Source organism: Zalophus californianus, chromosome 3 (assembly GCF_009762305.2).
Source record: "Zalophus californianus isolate mZalCal1 chromosome 3, mZalCal1.pri.v2, whole genome shotgun sequence".
In the NCBI taxonomy this organism is placed as follows: Eukaryota; Metazoa; Chordata; class Mammalia; order Carnivora; family Otariidae; genus Zalophus; species Zalophus californianus.
This window is the reverse complement of record NC_045597.1, coordinates 134,663,821-134,682,589: the sequence shown is the minus strand read 5'-3', so window position 1 is coordinate 134,682,589 and position 18,769 is coordinate 134,663,821. Positions and strand designations below refer to the sequence as shown.

Below are 18,769 nucleotides of genomic sequence, written 5' to 3'. Positions count from 1 at the left end.
GTACCTTGTGCTATTGTGCAAGTTATCACTCTAGCCATCCCATCTCTATCAAACAATTTTTGAATGTCTATGTACTAGCTGATGTGCAAGATATGGGAGCCTCTACTCACCCTTGAAGTTTTCATTTATCATAATCATTTCATAAAATTAAATGTTTGTATAATTTTAGTTTTAATTACTTAAAAATGATCCATTGTACCAAGTTTGGAAAATCATAAAGGAGGAAAGAAAAATTATCTAATCTCAGACCCAAGGCTAGCCTATTATTAACTGTTTGGGGTACATCCTTGTAGTCATTTTTTATGTATGCTTATACAGAAATTGGGATCATACTCACCTTTTCACGTACTACAGTGTGAAAATTTTATCTATTTCAGTATTCTTTGAAAACCTGATTTTAAATGATGGCATGGTATTCCATTTTCAGGCTAAGCCATGGCGTATTTAATTAGCTCCCTACTGCCGGCAGTAGCCTCTTTACAAGTAAGTTAGTGTTGGTGATCTTTAACATAAACCACAAGAAAGCAGGAACCAATCATTCAATTGTCCTTCCTAGGCAGCATTCATAACAACAATATATCTGAATTGAATTATGTTTATGCTGTGATCCTCTACATACCATTTAAAATAAAAGGAGCAAGCTTGCCTAAAATGTAACCTGGGTTGGTATAAAGATAACCTGAAGCTGTGGGGAAGGTCGGGAGGAAGATAACCTACCATCAGATCTCTTTGGTTGGGTTTTGTTTACTACTGGAGAGGAGCTAAGCTCTGTATGAAGTCTAGGCATTGGTAGGCACTTTAGAGATCACCTAGTGATGCTAACCTCTTTTTCACAGATGAGGAAATTGAATCAAGAGGGATTGTTACCTGCTGAGACTAATACCCACGTGTCTTGACTTCCTCTGTCCTATGCTCATTTCACCACAGTCAGCTAAGCTTAGTCTTAAAATACAGAAAGATCATACATTTACCTATATGTCCTTTAGAGAAACTCTGCTTCCCCTTAGAGTGCATGTACTTTGGTATAAAAATCCAATAGTAAGGTCCTAGGTATGTATCCAAGAGAAAAGAACGCCTATGTCCACACAAACACTTGTTCTTCTTTTTTTTAAAGACTTTATTTATTTGACAGAGAGAGACACAGCGAGAGAGGGAACACAAGCAGGGGGAGTGGGAAAGGGAGAAGCAGGCTTCCTGTGGAGCAGGGATCCCAATGTGGGGCTCGATCCCAGGACCCTGGGATCATGACCTGAGCCAAAGGCAGACGCTTAACAACTGTGCCACCCAGGTACCCCACACACAAACACTTTTACAGGAGGGAAAGTTCACAGTAGCACTATTTGTAATAGCCTGAATGTGGAAACAATGCAAATGTTCATCAACAGGTGAACAATACAAAGAGGGGTATATTCATACATCGGAATACTCAGCAATAAGAAATATAAACTATGAAGTGCAACAATGTAGATGAAACTCAATTATGTTGAGAAAAAGAAGCTAAACAAGTACAGACTATGATTCCATATATCTAAAATTCTGGAAAATGCAACTAAGTGACAGAAAGCAGATGTGTGGTTACTTGGGGGTGGGGTTGGAGTGCAAGAGGAACATCAACAGGGTAGAGGAAACTTTGTGGAGACTGATGGATATATTATCTTGCTTGTAGAATTGGTTTCAGGGTTGTATACACATCAAAACTTATATTGTACACTTTAAATGTGTTTATTGTATGTCAGTTATACTTCACAAAACTTGTTTAATTTGTGAGATCTGCCTTATAAGTTTGAAAAGCACAACATGACTAAAAACTCACTGAATAATCTGAAGCATAAGAAACCTAAAATTACTTCTGGAGAAAACTGACAACCAAGGTTCTATTCTAGTATGATAGTTTATCTGAACACAACATTACTGTGAGAAATGCAAAGTCATAAAAATAAAAAATAGAAATGACATTTTTGTCCTCCTGGTAATCATACCATTTCCTCCTGTCTATATGCAGTTGCTCTATATCATAATCTGTTTAGTGTTCTATTCAATTTGGTTTTTTAGAGAGCAATAACCTTGTTGTATTTTTCCTGAACTATTAGACTGCTCTTATGAACAAGATGCCCAATCCCTGGTGTGTCTTCCGTGTGTGGGTGTGTAGAAAGCTACACTGATCTATAAATTTTAGCAAATGCTGTAATTTGCTTTGGGATTTTCTAGTCGGGACTCAGCAGTAGAATGGCAACAAATTGGAACTTTCTAGAAACCATGCCCTCTTCCACAAGATGAACATTGGATAGTTTCCCTAAATATATGAATTAATCAAAATTTTCTATTTCGATGTCCATTTACTGTTTTTAAAAAAAGAACTGCTATATCACACACACAGTGCACAACACCGGTAAAGATTCTTTCTCTTTTTAGAAAACATTCATAAAGTTTTATTTTCACCCACCCTCGCCCCCAGCTTAGTTTCTTAGCTCTTTTATTCGGTAATCACTCCCATTCTGCAGACGCGGAGACGCACGCAGGTTTTTCTGCACAGTACAGAGGGGCAAGAAAGAAGCAACTCTTAACTTTTCAGTTCCATTTTGAGAAATGATCACATAGAACTCCTGCGAACGACAGCCCAGCGAGAGCAGAAGCATTTCTCCCCAGGCTGGGTGTGGGTCGGGAGCCAGGCGCGCTTCCGCGGGAGGGAGGGGGGTGGCGGAGTCAGGTGGCATCGGAGCGGGAGCCGGAGCCCGAGCGACGCGGCGGGGGCGCGTGCGGGGTGCGCCTCCCTCCGGCCGGCGCGGGGAGATCGCCCCCGCGCACGCGAGTCCGCCGGCCCGGGGCTCCCGCGCCGCGCTGCGATCCGCGGGTGCGCCAGGGGCGCCCGGCGCCCGCGTCTCCTCCCTCCCTCGCGCGCTGGCTCCCTCTCCATCCCCCCCCCGCCCCCAACCCCTGGCAGGTCCCTCCCCCATGCCCGCTCCCGCGGCCGCCGCCGCTACCGGAGGCGCAGGAGCCTCGCGATAGTGTTTGCACAGGCGGCGCGTGACGCCGCCGCCGCCTGTAACTGATGCAGAGGTTACCCCGCCGCCTCAGCCGCCACCCACCGCCCGCCGCCGCCGCCGCCACCCAAGCGACGCCGGGGGCCGACGCACTGCAGAGGTGCCGGCAGGTTCCGCTCGCGGAAGTGTCCTCGGCCGGCGCAGCCCGCGCTCCGCCTGCACTCCAGCGGGCGCCCCCTCGACGCCTCCGCCGCCGCGCTTCTTCCCTCCGCCTCTTCCCCGGCGCGCCCGCCTGCTCCCTCGCTTCTCCCCCTTTTCCTCCTCCCCGTCCCCTCTCCTCCCCTCACCTCTTCCCTCCCCACCTCCCCCCCTTCTTGGTTTCCTCCCCCATCCCCTTGACTCTCCCCTCCCTGCCCTCGCTCCCTCGCTCGCCCTCAGCGCGGCCCCCGCCATGACGGAGGCGGGTGCCGGTGCCGTTGCCGCCGCTGCCGTCGCAGGGGGGGAGTCGGGTTCCCAGAAAGTAGCTTGATGAGTGTCCAAAGTAGCAGTGGAAGTTTGGAGGGGCCGCCATCTTGGTCCCAGCTCTCCACGTCTCCAACCCCGGGCTCGGCGGCGGCGGCCAGGTCCCTGCTGAATCACACGCCGCCATCCGGGAGGCCCAGGGAAGGTAAGCGCCGTCGCACCCGCGCCCGCTCGCGGGCCTCCTCTCCCGCGCCGCAGCCCCCGCGCCCCCCGGGTCTCTTCCCCCGACCCCAGGGTGGGGGATGGTGGCGAGGTGGACGCGAGGCCGCCCGGCTCCGGGGAGGTAGTGCGCTGGCTGTGGGTGGTGGTTCGCGGGTGGCGGCGGAGACGGACGAGGGGGTGCGCGCTGGAGGGGACGGGGCGAGGCGCGCAGACTCGTATGGGGTTCCTAAGAGCCAGTACTGCTAGGGTGAGAAGCCTCCCCCCGGACGCCAACCCCTTTCTGCTCCATTTGCTAGTACACTCAGTACTCTTAACCTCCTGGCCTCCGGTCTCTGGTGGGTTTTCCCTCCCTTTCAAGCATTCATCCTTGAGCCCCCTCCCCTTCCCTCGCGCACTCCTCCCATAGAGGCGGTCCCGGCTCTGCGAGCTTTGCAGCCCGGGACCTGAAGGATGCCCTCGCTAGCAGGGTCCCTGCCCTTTGGGGAGAGTCGCTTAAATTATCAAAGCCGACTTTGATCCCCTGCCTGGCCCCTTAGAGCAATTTAAACGACAGACTGACTCGTGGGCAGGCTTTTAAAACCACCCCCTCCAGATGGCTGCAACTTTCTCTCCTTCGCCATCACCTCCTGCGTGTTTGTGCGTTATCGCTCTTCTGCAAGTAGGCTACTGTTCTCTGACAGGGTCGTGGGTTTTGTGGGAAATATCGGCGTAAAGGTTAATGGAAACACGCACCAGATCGGTTACAATTGTTTTCTAAGTTTTCTGGTTTCTTGCATGCAAGTGTGCTGCCACCAGATGTAGCAGTTACACAGCTAGTAAGATACAGGAGTGCTTTTTGACTAAAATTTCAACTTGCTGTATTTAACTTTAAGTATACGACATAAAATGAAATTTGGGAGAACGCTCATTTATGAAGGAAGAATAAATGTGCATGGAATCGCATTTAATGCTCTTTTGTCTGGGGAAACGTTTAGCGGTATTCATCAGCAATTGGTAAATGGGTTGTTCACTCCCAGTTGTGTCACACAAGGAGACTGTAGCCACATTTTCAGAAAATGTCTGGAAGTCCAAGAGTCTGGTGAATCCTTCAAAGACACCAGGAGCTATGATTTATGTAGGAAATGGTGGGGTTAATTTATTTTGAAAATATCTGTCAATATTTACTACCCAGCCTTGACAATTGTTAATCAAGTGTTTTGTGCCCTGAATCTAGTGGTTCAGGCATAGCATTCTTTGTCATTTTGTTCCTGTGAGCATGTGTGAAAGTGACAATAGGCTCAAAGATTGGCATGAATTTGCTCCAGAAAATTCATGGAAAGGTTTGATTTATGGCATCCATTAAACATGCTGAACACACTGACAGACATTTTCCCTCTTTTCCATCTCACCCCCAACACTGAGTTCTGATTATTAGAAGACAAAAGTTTATTTATTGACTAATTCAAATTTAGTGCATCTGGAGATTTTTCTTTTTGCACTTGAAAATTTGTAAATGAATGTTTCAAAATGTGTTTTGTACATAGAGCAGTTGATGCTTTTAGCATGCTTCTATTTTTGTAGTTTCATTAAGATGCTTAATGATTAATGCTAAATGCTTAATGTTATCAGTGATAGTGTAATGAGTGATGGTAAGTGATGGTCTTGGGAAAGCCTGTCTTTTTTAAAGGCTTTACCCTTTTTCCATTCTTTCATTTCTCAGATATTTATTGAGCCATTTCTGTGAGCCAGGGACTGTACTAGATACTGGGGACATAGTGTTGAATTGTTCATCTGTAACATCAGTTATCAGTGTTAGTAATTTGGGGGCTGCAAAATCTAGATTGTGAGTTTCTGAGGTTACTTTAACTGTAGTTAAAAAAAACTTCTGTACTATTCTGCACTTTTCCTGATGTTTGAAAATTTTGAGGGGTTGGAATAATTTAGCTTGAATTTCCAAATAAACAATTCTTTCTAGAAGTTTGGATTACAGTAGGCTTTTATGTAAAGTAAATTGGTGAATCTTTTGTTAATGAAATAAGACATGCTTTTGTGATCGTTATATTTCACCAAGTACCTCTATGGCCACAGTGGTATATTTCTTTTTCACCGACCAGTATGTAAGTTAAAACTGTGTTAATCTTCTCTAGGGATATATATATTTATCTTGAAGATATAGTCTCAGATATCATTAATGCTAACAGGAATTACATATATGAAACCCTAGACATAATGATGGGGACATTTTCTATTGAGTGAGATCCTAGTTTTCATTTTAACTTGCAGGTATCCACATTAGTATATTATATAAATTGATGTAAGTTGAGAGAGCTTTGGACTTACGGTGATTGTTAGTAAGAATAGTTAATATTAGTGGAACTTGAATATATGTATCAAGGTGAGAACAAACTTTCTGAAAAATTGAAGCAATTTAATGTAATATATGATAGAAAAATTTAAACTTAAAAGATACATATGTGTGTACATGTATTTTAAAGTTATGTGATAAACTGCTTTTAAGCAAACAACTTTGAAAATGGGCTGTTTTTGAAGATGTATCATAAATATCTGTAAAAATTGGTTATTTTGAAGTTTTGATATATTTGAAACCAAAAATCTAATATTATAATCTATTTTCAGTACTGCGTATTTTGACTTTCTTCCTTTCTCACTCTGATCTCATTCTCATCTTAATATTGATTACAAATTGATTACAAATAAAATACACTTTTAAATATTAAAAGATCTAGGAATTTGTTGGAATTTAGGAATTTGTATGATATAGTATAGACAGCTTCTTTTCCTGAATCCCAAAGCTTTTCTTTTATCAATCTTGAAGTTCCCTGAGAGGTGCTCAGCAGTGTAGCTCTAGATTTCATGTTGGATCTCTTAAACGTGTGATTTCTGTCCCATTTTATCTTCTAATAATCCTGTGATTAAGGAAATGGGAAGTTAAGAAATTAAGTAAATTTTCAAATAGAAGTCAGTGTTGTTCTGAGACCTAGGAACCCAGTGTCATATTGGCTAGATGAGCAGATGGGGTTTTTTTGTCCTGGCAGTACATGGTTACTTTTAAATTAGTTATTGCTAAGAATCATATGATTATACAGAAGGCTTGCATTTTTTTTCTGTTCTATTTTACCAGATATGAATAATTTAATAATTTTATGTAAATAGTGAAAGTAGTTTGGTTAAAAAGATAATGTCACTGTAATTAAACTGTTGCTCTGTTTTCATGTTTACAGACTGCATCCTTTAGAAGAATTAAAGTATTTGACTCTGGATGATTGAGTAATACCTACCTGTAGGGAGTTGTTAAAAGTAAAGGTATACCAAATGGCCTTTTAGTTTTTTGAAGTCACTAGCTGGAGGAGGACAGGGTTTTATGTTTAAGGATTTTAGCTTATGAATAGATCCATGGTAGATGCTTCCTTTATAGAGGCACATTTATGTGTTAGCGGAGAGAGAAAAGGAAAGAATCCCAGAATTTAGTGAGCTGTCTGGGAATCTGTCTTTGGGAAACAGGTTTTTTGGTCTCAGGAACACTTTACTCTCTTAAAAGTTACTGAGGACTCGATAGAGATTTTGTTTATGTGGGTTATGTCTATTGATACTATTTTAGAAATAATTTCAAAGATACTAACTTATCTAAAAATAATAAACTGATTACTTGTTAACAAATTTTTAAATGAATAATAATTCTAAAACAAAAACTTTAGTGAGACTAGTAGCATTGTTTTACATTTTTGCATCACTTTAATTTCTGGCCTATTAGAGATGGCTAGAGTTTGCTTCTGCTTTCCGTCTGTTGTGATTTATTTTGATTGAGATACTGTGAAGAGAATCCAGCTTCACATAGGTATGTAGTTAGAAAACTTGATGTATTTTAATCGTCCTTTTAGAAATTGTATGTATTCTTTGATATTACACCAAAATTTGACAAGTGGCAGATCTTTTTTTAAAATGTTACTTGCAATATATGAGTATATTGTATTTCAGAATTGTCTCCAAGACCCACAAGAAATCTGTGAACCATATAATTATAGCCTAAGATGAGACCACTGAAAGGGTGGAAAGTGTGATAGCTGTCTTCAGGTGTTTCAGAAACATAAATAGCTGAGAGAGTAGATCCATTCTGCTGTTTTAGAATGTAGACCAGCAGGTGAAAGTTAGAAAGGCATAGATGGAATTCAGTATAATTTGTTGACCAGGATGTAAGAAGTGTAGAGCAGCTAGTGGAAAAAAACTGCTCTTAAAGTATTTAGTGATTCCAGAAACCAGTATTGCAATATATGTTACCTAACAAAATTTAATTTAAATTAAAAAAAGTATATAGCGATAATTTTTTTTTAAGATTTTATTTATTCATTTGAGACACAGATAGAGAGAGAGCATGAGCAGGGAGAGAGGCAGAGGGAGAAGCAGACTCCCCGCTGAGCCAGGAGCCTGATGTGGGGCTTGATCCCAGGATGCTGGGATCATGACCTGAGCCGAAGGCAGACACTCAACCTTCCGAGCCACCCAGGCTCCCCTATAGTGATAAGAATTTAAAGCAGTCTACAGGGACCTTTTTTTTTTTAAGATTTTATTTATTTGACAGAGAGAGACAACAGCGAGAGAGGGAACACAAGCAGGGGGAGTGGGAGAGGGAAAAGCAGGCTTCCCGCTGAGCAGGGAGCCCCATGTGGGGCTTGATCCCAGGACCCTGGGATCATGACCTGAGCCGAAGGCAGACGCTTAACCGACTGAGCCACCCAAGCGCCCTACAGGGACATTTTTGGGCGGGGCAGAGATTGATACTTATTTTGGATGTTATTGGATTAAGTGACTTCAGGTCCCATCCAATTTAAAATGTAAACATTCTTTGGGTTTTTTGAAAATAGCTAAATACTGTAGTTAAATTATATATATATGTATGAATGATTTTGAATATTCTCTTTAGTCACTAGTATGAAACTACTGTTGACTTTATTTTGTGTTTTTATTGTGCTTTTCCTCTTAGTATTTTCTGGAATCAACACTATCAGTCTTCCTGAAATCTTGCTAAATTCCCTGTGAAATATAATAAGCTTTGAAGGCATTTTAGGGAATCAGATGCTGCTTGTGATACAGTTTAGTAGAGTTTGTAATATATTTGGGCACAGAATTTTAGAATACTGTGGGGGCTGATTTTCAGTTTTGAAAGAGTTTCACCATGTATAATTTTTATTTGTGATTGTTTATGCGATTTCAGAAGGACTATGCTTAATTTGTTCTAATGGTTTTAAAGCTAGAGAGTCTGAAAAAGGATACATGAAGGGAAAGTGTCTAAGTTGATTACTTTTGAATTAAAAAAATGCATATTAGATATAACTAGTACATAAACTAATATGAAGAATTTTAATTCTCATCTTATTCAGAGAATTATGTATGTAATATTTATCTTTACCTAGAACAATTCATATTTTAATTTTATAAGGCACATAATCTCTTCTGTGAGTTGGGATTGAAAGGTTAGATTTTAGGGAAGTTAAGCATAAATTCCCATAACTTTGTTGAGGTCAACTTAAGTATAGTGACACACAGCTCGAGACTTCATGTACTTGTTGCATTTGGATTTAGAGCTCATTTTCTATAGAAGAGCCATAGGAATAAGTCATTTGTTACATAAAATTCTTCATGCTTGTTAATAATTTCCAAAAATCTTAGAATAATTTAGAATAGTATTATGAAGTAGGAGAAGCAGTATGGTACAGATGAGAAAGTGCGTTGATCATAGTTGGAATCCAAGTGTAGTCCCTGCTTTGCCATTAACTAGCTGTGTAACCTTGGGCAAGTTGCTTATCTCTGCTTCAGTTTCATAAAATGAGAATTGTAAGTGCTGAAAGGGACTGTGGAAGCAGTTGAGTCCAAACCTCTCATTTTACAGTTGAGGAAACTTAGGTATGATTGCCCAGGCTTTTACTCTGAGAGACTTGGGACCAAAATTCAGTTTTCTGACTCTCTACTTAGTGCTTTTTTCCTTATATACTTTGTGGCTTCTTTTATCTATAAAATGAGGGGTTTTGAATTCAGGGCTCTCAAAGGTCTTTACCAGCTCCAAAATATTATTTTTTTGACATTAGATCTAGTATAACTTACTGGAGGAAAATCTGGGAGCTTTTATTTACTGGTGAAAGAAATGTTTCCTGAAGAAGCAATATGACCTTTTCAAGGTTATGTTTGGGTTTATTAAGAGAAGATAGGCTTCATTATTATGAAAAAAATTTTCAAATTTATGTGCGTGGTAAGTAGTGTGCTGAGTGATCTTGGTTTTTTTTTTAAATGATCTACATTCTAAAACATTGTTATGAAGATATTAAAAACTATGTTAATTACAGAAATGACAGTGTGGTACTCTGAAATGAAGTAACTAGGTTTCTGGAGTGTTTGCCCCCTCTGAGTTAGGTGCTCTGTTTCTTAGTGTTTTACAGGATTGTCATGATTTCATAGCATGTCCATCATGCTACCTTTTATTATAGTTTTATTTATGTTGCCTACTAATGGAAAAGTCTTGAATTCAGAGACTGTGTTTTCATTTCTGTATTCTCGGTGCATACTAGGATGTCCTCTGTAGAGTTGGCACCCAACACAAAGTTTTATTGAAGGACTGTTAAGTTTGCTTAAAAACAGTGATTATATAGATTAACGTGCACATAATTTCAGACCCCAGAAAATTCTTATATTAGTAATTCTTAGGCACGTTATATTTTAGAGAGTGATATGGATAGCAGCAACAATAATAGCTATAATTTATTGTTTGCATATATATATTCATTTAATTCTTATAACTGTGAGGTCTATACAATTTTTATTCTCATTTTACAGTTGAGGAAACTGAAGCACAGAGAAGTGAAGAAACTTGCCCATGATGCAGTAGTCAGTGTTAGGGCTGAGATTTGAATAAAGTCTGCATTTTAACCACAAGGATATATTGCCTGAGATAGAGAAATTTGGTCTTGGTTAATTTCTAAGTTATTTTTCCTTCATAAATTTTAATTTACCAATCAGTTTTTTAGGCTCGTTCAGTTTATCTGTAAACTTTTGTTAATTTTTTTTGCATGAGTTTTATACATATATGAAGATAAGATTAAAAAACAATACACATAGTAAGCCCAAAATCAAACAACCCAATTTAGAAAGCTGTACCAGCTGTGCAAATCTTACATTTCATTTTTTCAGATTGTTTAATTCTTTCATGGGAAATGTTAGAGGTACACTAATGAAAAACCTTATTTTTATCTTTAATCTAAATTGGAATGCCATTTATCTTCCTCTTTTGGCCTCCTAAGCCCACCATGGCCATAACAAATAAACATTAGAATTTGAACAAAGAATTTTCCACTGTCAGTACAGGAGTTACTACTTACTGTGGAGGCTTTAAACCTTGTGCATAAGGCTCTGAACAAAATTGAGGTGCTTTAGTGGCAGATCTTTGTTATTAGTATTCAACATGGGCAGGGAAAAGAGGCTTGAAGCTCAATATGGCACATCTATAAGAAGAATTTTTTAAAGCACTTAGTTTTAATTACTTTATTGCATACAAAACAAATCTCTTGGTAACATGTATTATTTAGTAAATCTAATGAGAGACAGAATTTGAATAGGTTAATAGGAATTCAAAGCATGGTGTGGAAAGATACAAAGAGCTGATTCAGGGAGTAGTTTATGAAACTTAAATCTTCTCATGTGGCTTCATTATTAGGTCTGAAATGTTGGGAATATCAAGAAGACAAGTTATGCCAATATTTAAGCAAAAATGCTTATATTCTACAAAGATGTATTACAAAGCCAAATATGAGTGACTTTTGGGGATGACTTGTAATATTTGTTCTTCATTATGAGTACATATGTACTCATAAATGTGTGCCTTCCTTGGAAACTAATTTAGCTGGAGATAATGACAAACTTTTGTTAGATTTAAATTTTTAAGTGTTATTGTTAATAGTATCTGCTAATATTGTTAAGTGTGATACATTGTGTGATTTCATGATTCCACACTTGACACTAGGTATGTGTTTCCTATCTGATGATAAATATAGTGCCATTGGGGAAGGTCAGAGGGATTTGTTTGAAGCCAGTCAGATTCTTCCTGTCTCTAATGAGATCTGAGGCATGTTCCAATTTTTTTTTTTCTTTTTGGTAAATAGCGTGTTTGCTTCTTTAAAAATACAGTTTTTCCTTTCTCTGGGCACAAGTCTTTAAAAAATATTGTTGTAATTATATGGTTTAGTCAACTTTGTTACTTTTTTTTACTTATGTGTCTCATTTATTTATACATATACTTATTAATGGTAGGCCCTGTTCTAGGTACTTTGTAAATAGTAACTCGTTTACGTCTAACAATCATATTAAATAAGTACCGTTATATCCCTATTTTACAGATGAGGAAATTGAGGCCCAGAGAGGTTAAGTAACTTACTGAAGAACACATAGAGAACATGTAGCAGAGCCAGGATTCAGACAGCTCCTAAGTACATGCTCTTAACAGTTACACTGTTTTGTCAATGGTATTCCATCGAATAGATGTACTGTAATTTACTCAGTTAAACATTCTTTAGGTAGGTTATTAGTCATGGTTCTCTTGCTTACTGGTGATAAAAAGGAATTTATTGATTTACATAACTGGGAATTGTATGTGTGAAGGAGGATGGAATGGCTTTGAAAATAGTTTTGATCCAAGATCTCAAATAATGTCATTGAGCCTCTGTTTCCATTTCTGGGTTCTTCTAGCCCCTTCTTCTTGGAGCTTCCAGACACGCTCAGCTTTTAGCATAGCAACCACAAAGGAAAGACAACCTCTCTTTCCTGATGTCCACATGTCAGTTAGTTCTGGGTTGATGCTGATGTATTCTAATTGTCAGTTTCTTAACTAATCCCTGGGACCTGGGAGATGAAGTACTGAAAAGTCATTAGCCACTATGGTTGTGGTTAGGGTGAGTTGGGGAACCCACAGAAAGTCATGATTGACAATCCTCTTAAGATCACACAGATTAGTTGAGTGGCAGTTTTCCAGAGAAAGGGATTATGGTGAACAAATACAACTATTATAAGTAGTTATTTAGGTTATTTCTTTTTAATTTAAGTTTTATTTTTTGGCTATTATAGATAACAGTGTTCTCTTTTAGAATTTTGATGGACTCCTGTCTCACATTTAGGTCTTTCAACCATTTTGAGTCTGTTTTTGTGTGTGGTGTAAGGAAGTGGTCCAGTTTCATTCTTCTGCATGTGGCTGTCCAATTTTCCCAACACCCTTTGTTGAAGAGACTGTCTTTTTTCCGTTGGACACTCTTTCCTCCTTTGTCAAAGATTAGTTGACCATAGAGTTGAGGGTCCATTTCTGGGCTCTCTGTTGTTCCATTGATCTATGTGTCTGTTTTTGTGCCAGTACCATACTGTCTTGATGATGACAGCTTTGTAATAGAGCTTGAAGTTTGGAATTGTGATGCCACCAGCTTTTCTTTTCTTTTTCAACATTCCTCTGGCTATTTGGGGTCTTTTCTGGTTCTGTACAAATTTTAGGATTATTTGTTCCATTTCTTTGAAAAAAGTGGATGGTATTTTGATAGGAATTGCATTAAATATGTAGATTGCTCTAGGTAGCATTGACATCTTCACAATATTCTTCCAAACCATGTGCATGGAACGTTTTTCTATTTCTTTGTGTCTTCCTCAGTTTCTTTCATGAGTATTTTATAGTTTTCTGAGTATAGATCCTTTGCCTCATTTATTCCTAGGTATCTTACGGTTTTGGGTGCAATTATAAATGGGATCAACTCCTTAATTTCTCTTTTTTCTGTCTTGTGGTTTGTGTATAGGAATGCCACTGATTTCTGTGCATTGATTTTCTATCGTGCCACTTTACTGAATTCCTGCATGAGTTCTAGCAGTTTTGGGGTGGAGTCTTTAGGGTTTTCCACATAAAGTATCATATCATCTGCAAAGAGTGAGAGTTTGACGACTTCTTGCCGATTTGGATGCCTTTTATTTCTTTCTGTTGTCTGATTGCTGTGGCTAGGACTTCTAGTACTATGTTGAATAGCAGTGATGATAGTGGACATCCCTGCCGTGTTCCTGACCTTAGGGGGAAAGCTCTCAGTTTTTCCCCATTGAGAATGATATTCACTGTGGGTTTTTCATAGATGGCTTTTATGATATTGAGGTATGTAACCCTCTATCCCTATACTCTGAAGAGTTTTGATCAAGAAAGAATACTATATCCAGGTAGGCTGTCATTGAAAATAGAAGGAGAGATAAAAATCTTCCAGGACAAATAAAAACTGAAGGAATTTGCAAACACGAAACCAGCCCTACACAAAATATTGAAAAGGGTCCTCTAAGCAAAGAGAGAGCCTAAAAGTAACATAGACCAAAAAGGAACACAGACAATATACAGTAACAGTCACCTTACAGGCAGTACAATGGCACTAAATTCATATCTTTCAATAGTTACCCTGAATGTAAATGGGCTAAATGCCCCAATCAAAAGACATAGGGTATCAGATTGGATTAAAAAAACAAGACTCATCGATAACGCTGTCTGCAAGAGACTCATTTTAGACCCAAAGACACCTCCAGATTGAAAGTGAGGGGGTGGAAAACCATTTACCATGCTAATGGACACCAAAAGAATACTGGGGTGGCAATCCTTATATCAGACAAATTAGATTTTAAACCAAAGACTATAATAAGAGATGAGGAAGGATATTATATCATACTTAAAGAGTCTATCCAATAAGAAGATATAACAATTATAAATATCTATGCCCCTAACATGGGAGCAGCCAATTATATAAGGCAATTAATAACCAAAGGAAAGAAACACATTGACAACAATACAATAATAGTAGGGGACTTTAACACCCCCCTCACTGAAATGGACAGATCATCTAAGCAAAAGAACAACAAGGAAATAAAGACTTTAAATGACACACTGGACCAAATGGACTTCACAGATATATTCAGAACATTCCATCCCAAAGCAACGGAATACACATTCTTCTCTAGTGCCCATGGAACATTCTGCAGAATAGATCACATCCTAGGTCACAAACCAGGTCTCAACCGGTACCAAAAGACTGAGATTATTCCCTGCATATTTTCAGACCACAGTGCTTTGAAACTAGAACTCAATCATAAGAGGAAAGTCGGAAAGAACTCAAATACATGGAGGCTAAAGAGCATCCTACTAAAGAATGAATGGGTCAACCAGGAAATTAAAGAAGAATTAAAAAAATTCATGGAAACCAATGAAAATGAAAACACAACTGTTCAAAATCTTGGGATGCAGCAAAGGCTGTCCTAAGAGGAACGTATATAGTAATACAAGCCTTTCTCAAGAAACAAGAAAGGTCTCAAATACACAGCCTAACCCTACACTTAAAGGCGCTGGAGAAAGAACAGCAAATAAAGCCTAAACCCAGCAGGAGAAGAGAAATAATAAAGATCAGAGCAGAAATCAATGAAAGAGAAACCAGAAGAACTGTAGAGCAGATCAACGAAACTAGGAGCTTGTTCTTTGAAAGATTAGTAATATCGATAAACCTCTTAGCCAGACTTACCAAAAAGAAAAGAGAAAGGACCCAAATAAATAAAATCATGAATGAAAGAGGAGAGAAAACAACCAGCACCAAAGAAAAACAATTATAAGAACATATTATGAGCAACCATGTGCCAGCAAATTAGATAATCTGGAAGAAATGGATGCATTCCTAGAGATGTACCAAAACTGAGCCAGGAAGAAATAGAAAACCTGAACAGACCCATAACCAGTAAGGAAATTGAAGCAGTCATTGAAAATCTCCCAACAAACAAGAGCCCAGGGCCAGATGGCTTCCCAGGGGATTTCTACCAAACATTTAAAGAACAATTAATACCTATCTTTCTGAAACTGTTCCAAAAAATAGAAATGGAAGGAAAACTTCCAAACTCGTTTTATGAGGCCACCATTACCTTGATCCCAAAACCAGACAAAGACCCCATCAAAAAGAATTATAGACCAATATCCCTGATGAACATGGATGCAAAAATTCTCACCAAAATACTAGCCAATAGGATCCAACAGTACATTAAAAGGATTATTCACCACGACCAAGTGGGATTTATCCTTGGGCTGCAAGTTTGGTTCAACATCCGCAAATCAATCAATGTGATACAGTACCTTAATAAAAGAAAGAATAAGAACCATATGATCCTCTCAATAGATGCAGAAAAAGGATTTGACGAAGTATGGGCATATATTTTTGAACGAGGTAGGGTTCAACTCATGCTAGGAAATATTGGACTTCAATATTATTAACACAGTGTCTTGCACTTAATTGAAAGGTTATAAACCTGACACTGAACATGTATCTAATGGAGTTTATTAAATGCATCCTGCAAGCTCTTGGCCCTTTTACTTCTCTTTCTTCCTAGTGTGCTACTTCTTTGACCTAGTTGACAACATTTAGTTTTTGGACTAAATGTTTTGACAACATTTAGTTTTACAACATTAAATGTTGACAACATTTAGTTTTTGGACTAGTTTTTTAAACATTTATGTTAAAAGCATTATGATTTAGAAAGTTAGTGTAGTGTAAGTAATGGTTACAAGCATGCATTTGTTAGGCCTGGGTTCCATTTGGATTTTGTCACTTAACTACATTTACTAACCTCTCATTGCCTCACCTGTAGATTTTCTTTTGTTTTCTTTTTAAATATAGTGGTTCTATTATTTTTAAAAATTTATTAATTTACTTGTTGGGGGGGTGAGGGATAGGGAGGGAGAGAGAGAACCTTAGGCAGGCTCCACGCGCAACATGAAGTGGGACTCGGGGCTCGATCTCATGACCCTGAGATCATGACCTGAGCTGAAACTTGAGAGTCAGAGGCTTAACCGAGTGAGCCACCCAGGCGCCCCTCACCTGTAGATTTTCTTGTTTGTAGGATGGGATAGTTGTAGTAGTAGTAACTACTTAAAGTTGTGAGAGTTAAATGAGAAATTCGTGGCATATTAACCAGTCAGTATATGTTAAATATTACTGTTTAATGTAGATAAAATGATGCTTTCAAATTTAAATTTTTTTCTTTGTTTAAATGGTAAGAATAGAAAAGTATTATCTGGATAAAGGTCTCTTATGGCTGGAGTACTCTTGATTCTCATGGATTGTCTCCCTGGGCTTTTGAATACTAGCAGAGTTGTGTCTGACAGAGGCAGATTTCAGAGGATGTTTAAAATTGCTACTTTCATTATTTTACTTCTTGTAATTCTTTGTGGCTTGAGAATTGATCAGATTTATGAGACATGCTTACAACATTTAAGCAAGCATCAAGCACTAAATTTGGATTAGCAGTGTGTATGCTTTATCTTCTTTTCATATTGCACTTGATATGCGGAAATATACTTCAAAGCACTGCATTAAAAATTGTGAAAGCGGCATGTATTGTGTTTTTGTATTTCTTATTTGTACCAAGGAGATTGCTTTATGTGCACTAGGTACTTAATAATGTGTGTTTATTAGTGGTATATGTGTAGGCAGTGTGGTATAAGGGTTAGGATTGTGGGCTTACTGTAGACAGACCTGGATTTATATCCTTTCTCTGTCACTTCCTGAGCTGTGTGACCTTGGTTAGGTTACTTGCTGCTGTTGTTATTATTGTTTATGTATGTGTGTTCATACATTGGTGAATTTTTTCTTTTGAGAAAAAAGGCAGGGATAAAAAAAACTCAGAGAGTCATTGAAAAGTAATGTTTAGGTTGCATTCCCTCATATGTATATGTTCTCATCTTATAGTTTTCATAATTATATCTTAAATGAATGTATACTAACTTCTTTAGTTGATATGTATACCAAAACTTAGTCATAATTGTTATATTTCTTTTTACTGTATAATGTTGTGGCATTTGTTATGCATATAATAGTTTTTCTTCCTTTAAATTGCTTCTTTTGGTATACGTTTCAAGGATTTGGCTTATTGGGCAAAAGGAGACAGATATTTTTATGTGTTCTGTATTTTATATTTCATTTTATATTGTCATTATCGTTTTCCCAATGGGATAACTAGGATTTTAGAATCTGTTATTGCTTCTCAGATATGAATCAATTGTCAGAGCTTCACTTTTATAGAAACCTTTTGCCATAGTTTATTCATTCAGCAAGTATTTTTGGATCTAGAGCCTAGCACTGGGAAAACAAAGATACATAAGATATAGTCCCTACCTCCTAGGAGCTTGGTCACAGTCTGGTGAGGAAGACTATAATTCATAATATGTAATTCGTACTTTTGAAAAACACCTTGTGGGTCAGGTAAAATAATCTGTGAGTTACCAGTTCTCAGTTTCTGAAATAAACAGAAGAACTGTAATATAGTTGTAGCATATAGTATATCAAGGTGTTATATCCATTGGTCATTTCGTTGCTAGAAAAAAAAACTTAAGCAAAACAGATTTATTATTAGAAGGATATAGGGCTGGGTATATCTTAGAACCCAGTTAGGCTGCAAGGGGACTGAATGAAATAGAAACAAAATTCAGGAACCACAGTAGTACTGTTCTCTTGTGGATCCTAAAGCAACCCTTTCCAGCTGTGAAGGAAAGTTCTCTAAAAAGCAAAATAGGAAGGGAGGAAATTGTATTTCTATCATAGAGGTATGAAACAGATGCTCCCTAGAGAAAGGAATTACACAATTTTTCTTCAGTTTATCTATTAAATGGCATCTCCTTGTTTCAATTGCTATGTCTTGATTGCTAGTGAGATTGAACTTAAATATTTGTACAAAAGCCCTTTGCTAATTTTTCTTGAAATCTGTGTCAGGCATTAGAATATATATGGTAGTGATGTCAGTCCTTGTGACATTTGATGAAACCATTTTTTCCATTTTTTTCTTTTTATGTATTTGTAAATTTTTCATTGTATAAAGTTTTGTACTTTCATTAAATTCAACACAGGTTTTTCCTTGTGATATTTTTAAGTACACGTGTTTAAAAATTATTAGCCTCTAAAGTTCAAGTACTATAGTTTTACTGTGATGCAGTTTATTTCTTTTTAAAGATTTATTTATTTATTTGAGAGAATGGGAGCGAGTGTGCTGGGGTGGGGAGGTGGAGAGGGAGAATCTCAAGCAGACTCCCT

General features: G+C 38.3%; 1 protein-coding gene across 3 annotated transcripts in view; it reads left to right on the top strand.

The window, feature by feature from the left end:
• Nucleotides 1-2,968: 2,968 nt before the first annotated feature.
• The window catches only part of TLK1 (tousled like kinase 1), a 153,947-nt gene continuing 138,146 nt past the window's right edge, over nt 2,969-18,769 (top strand). The window contains exon 1 of one of the 3 annotated variants that reach the window (XM_027591520.2): nt 2,969-3,648. In XM_027591520.2, coding sequence (XP_027447321.1) covers nt 3,510-3,648 — 139 coding nt within the window. In that variant the 5' untranslated portion in view covers nt 2,969-3,509. The remainder of the gene's footprint in view (nt 3,649-18,769) is intronic. The other 2 variants (XM_027591516.2, XM_027591517.1) reach the window with 2 other exon arrangements.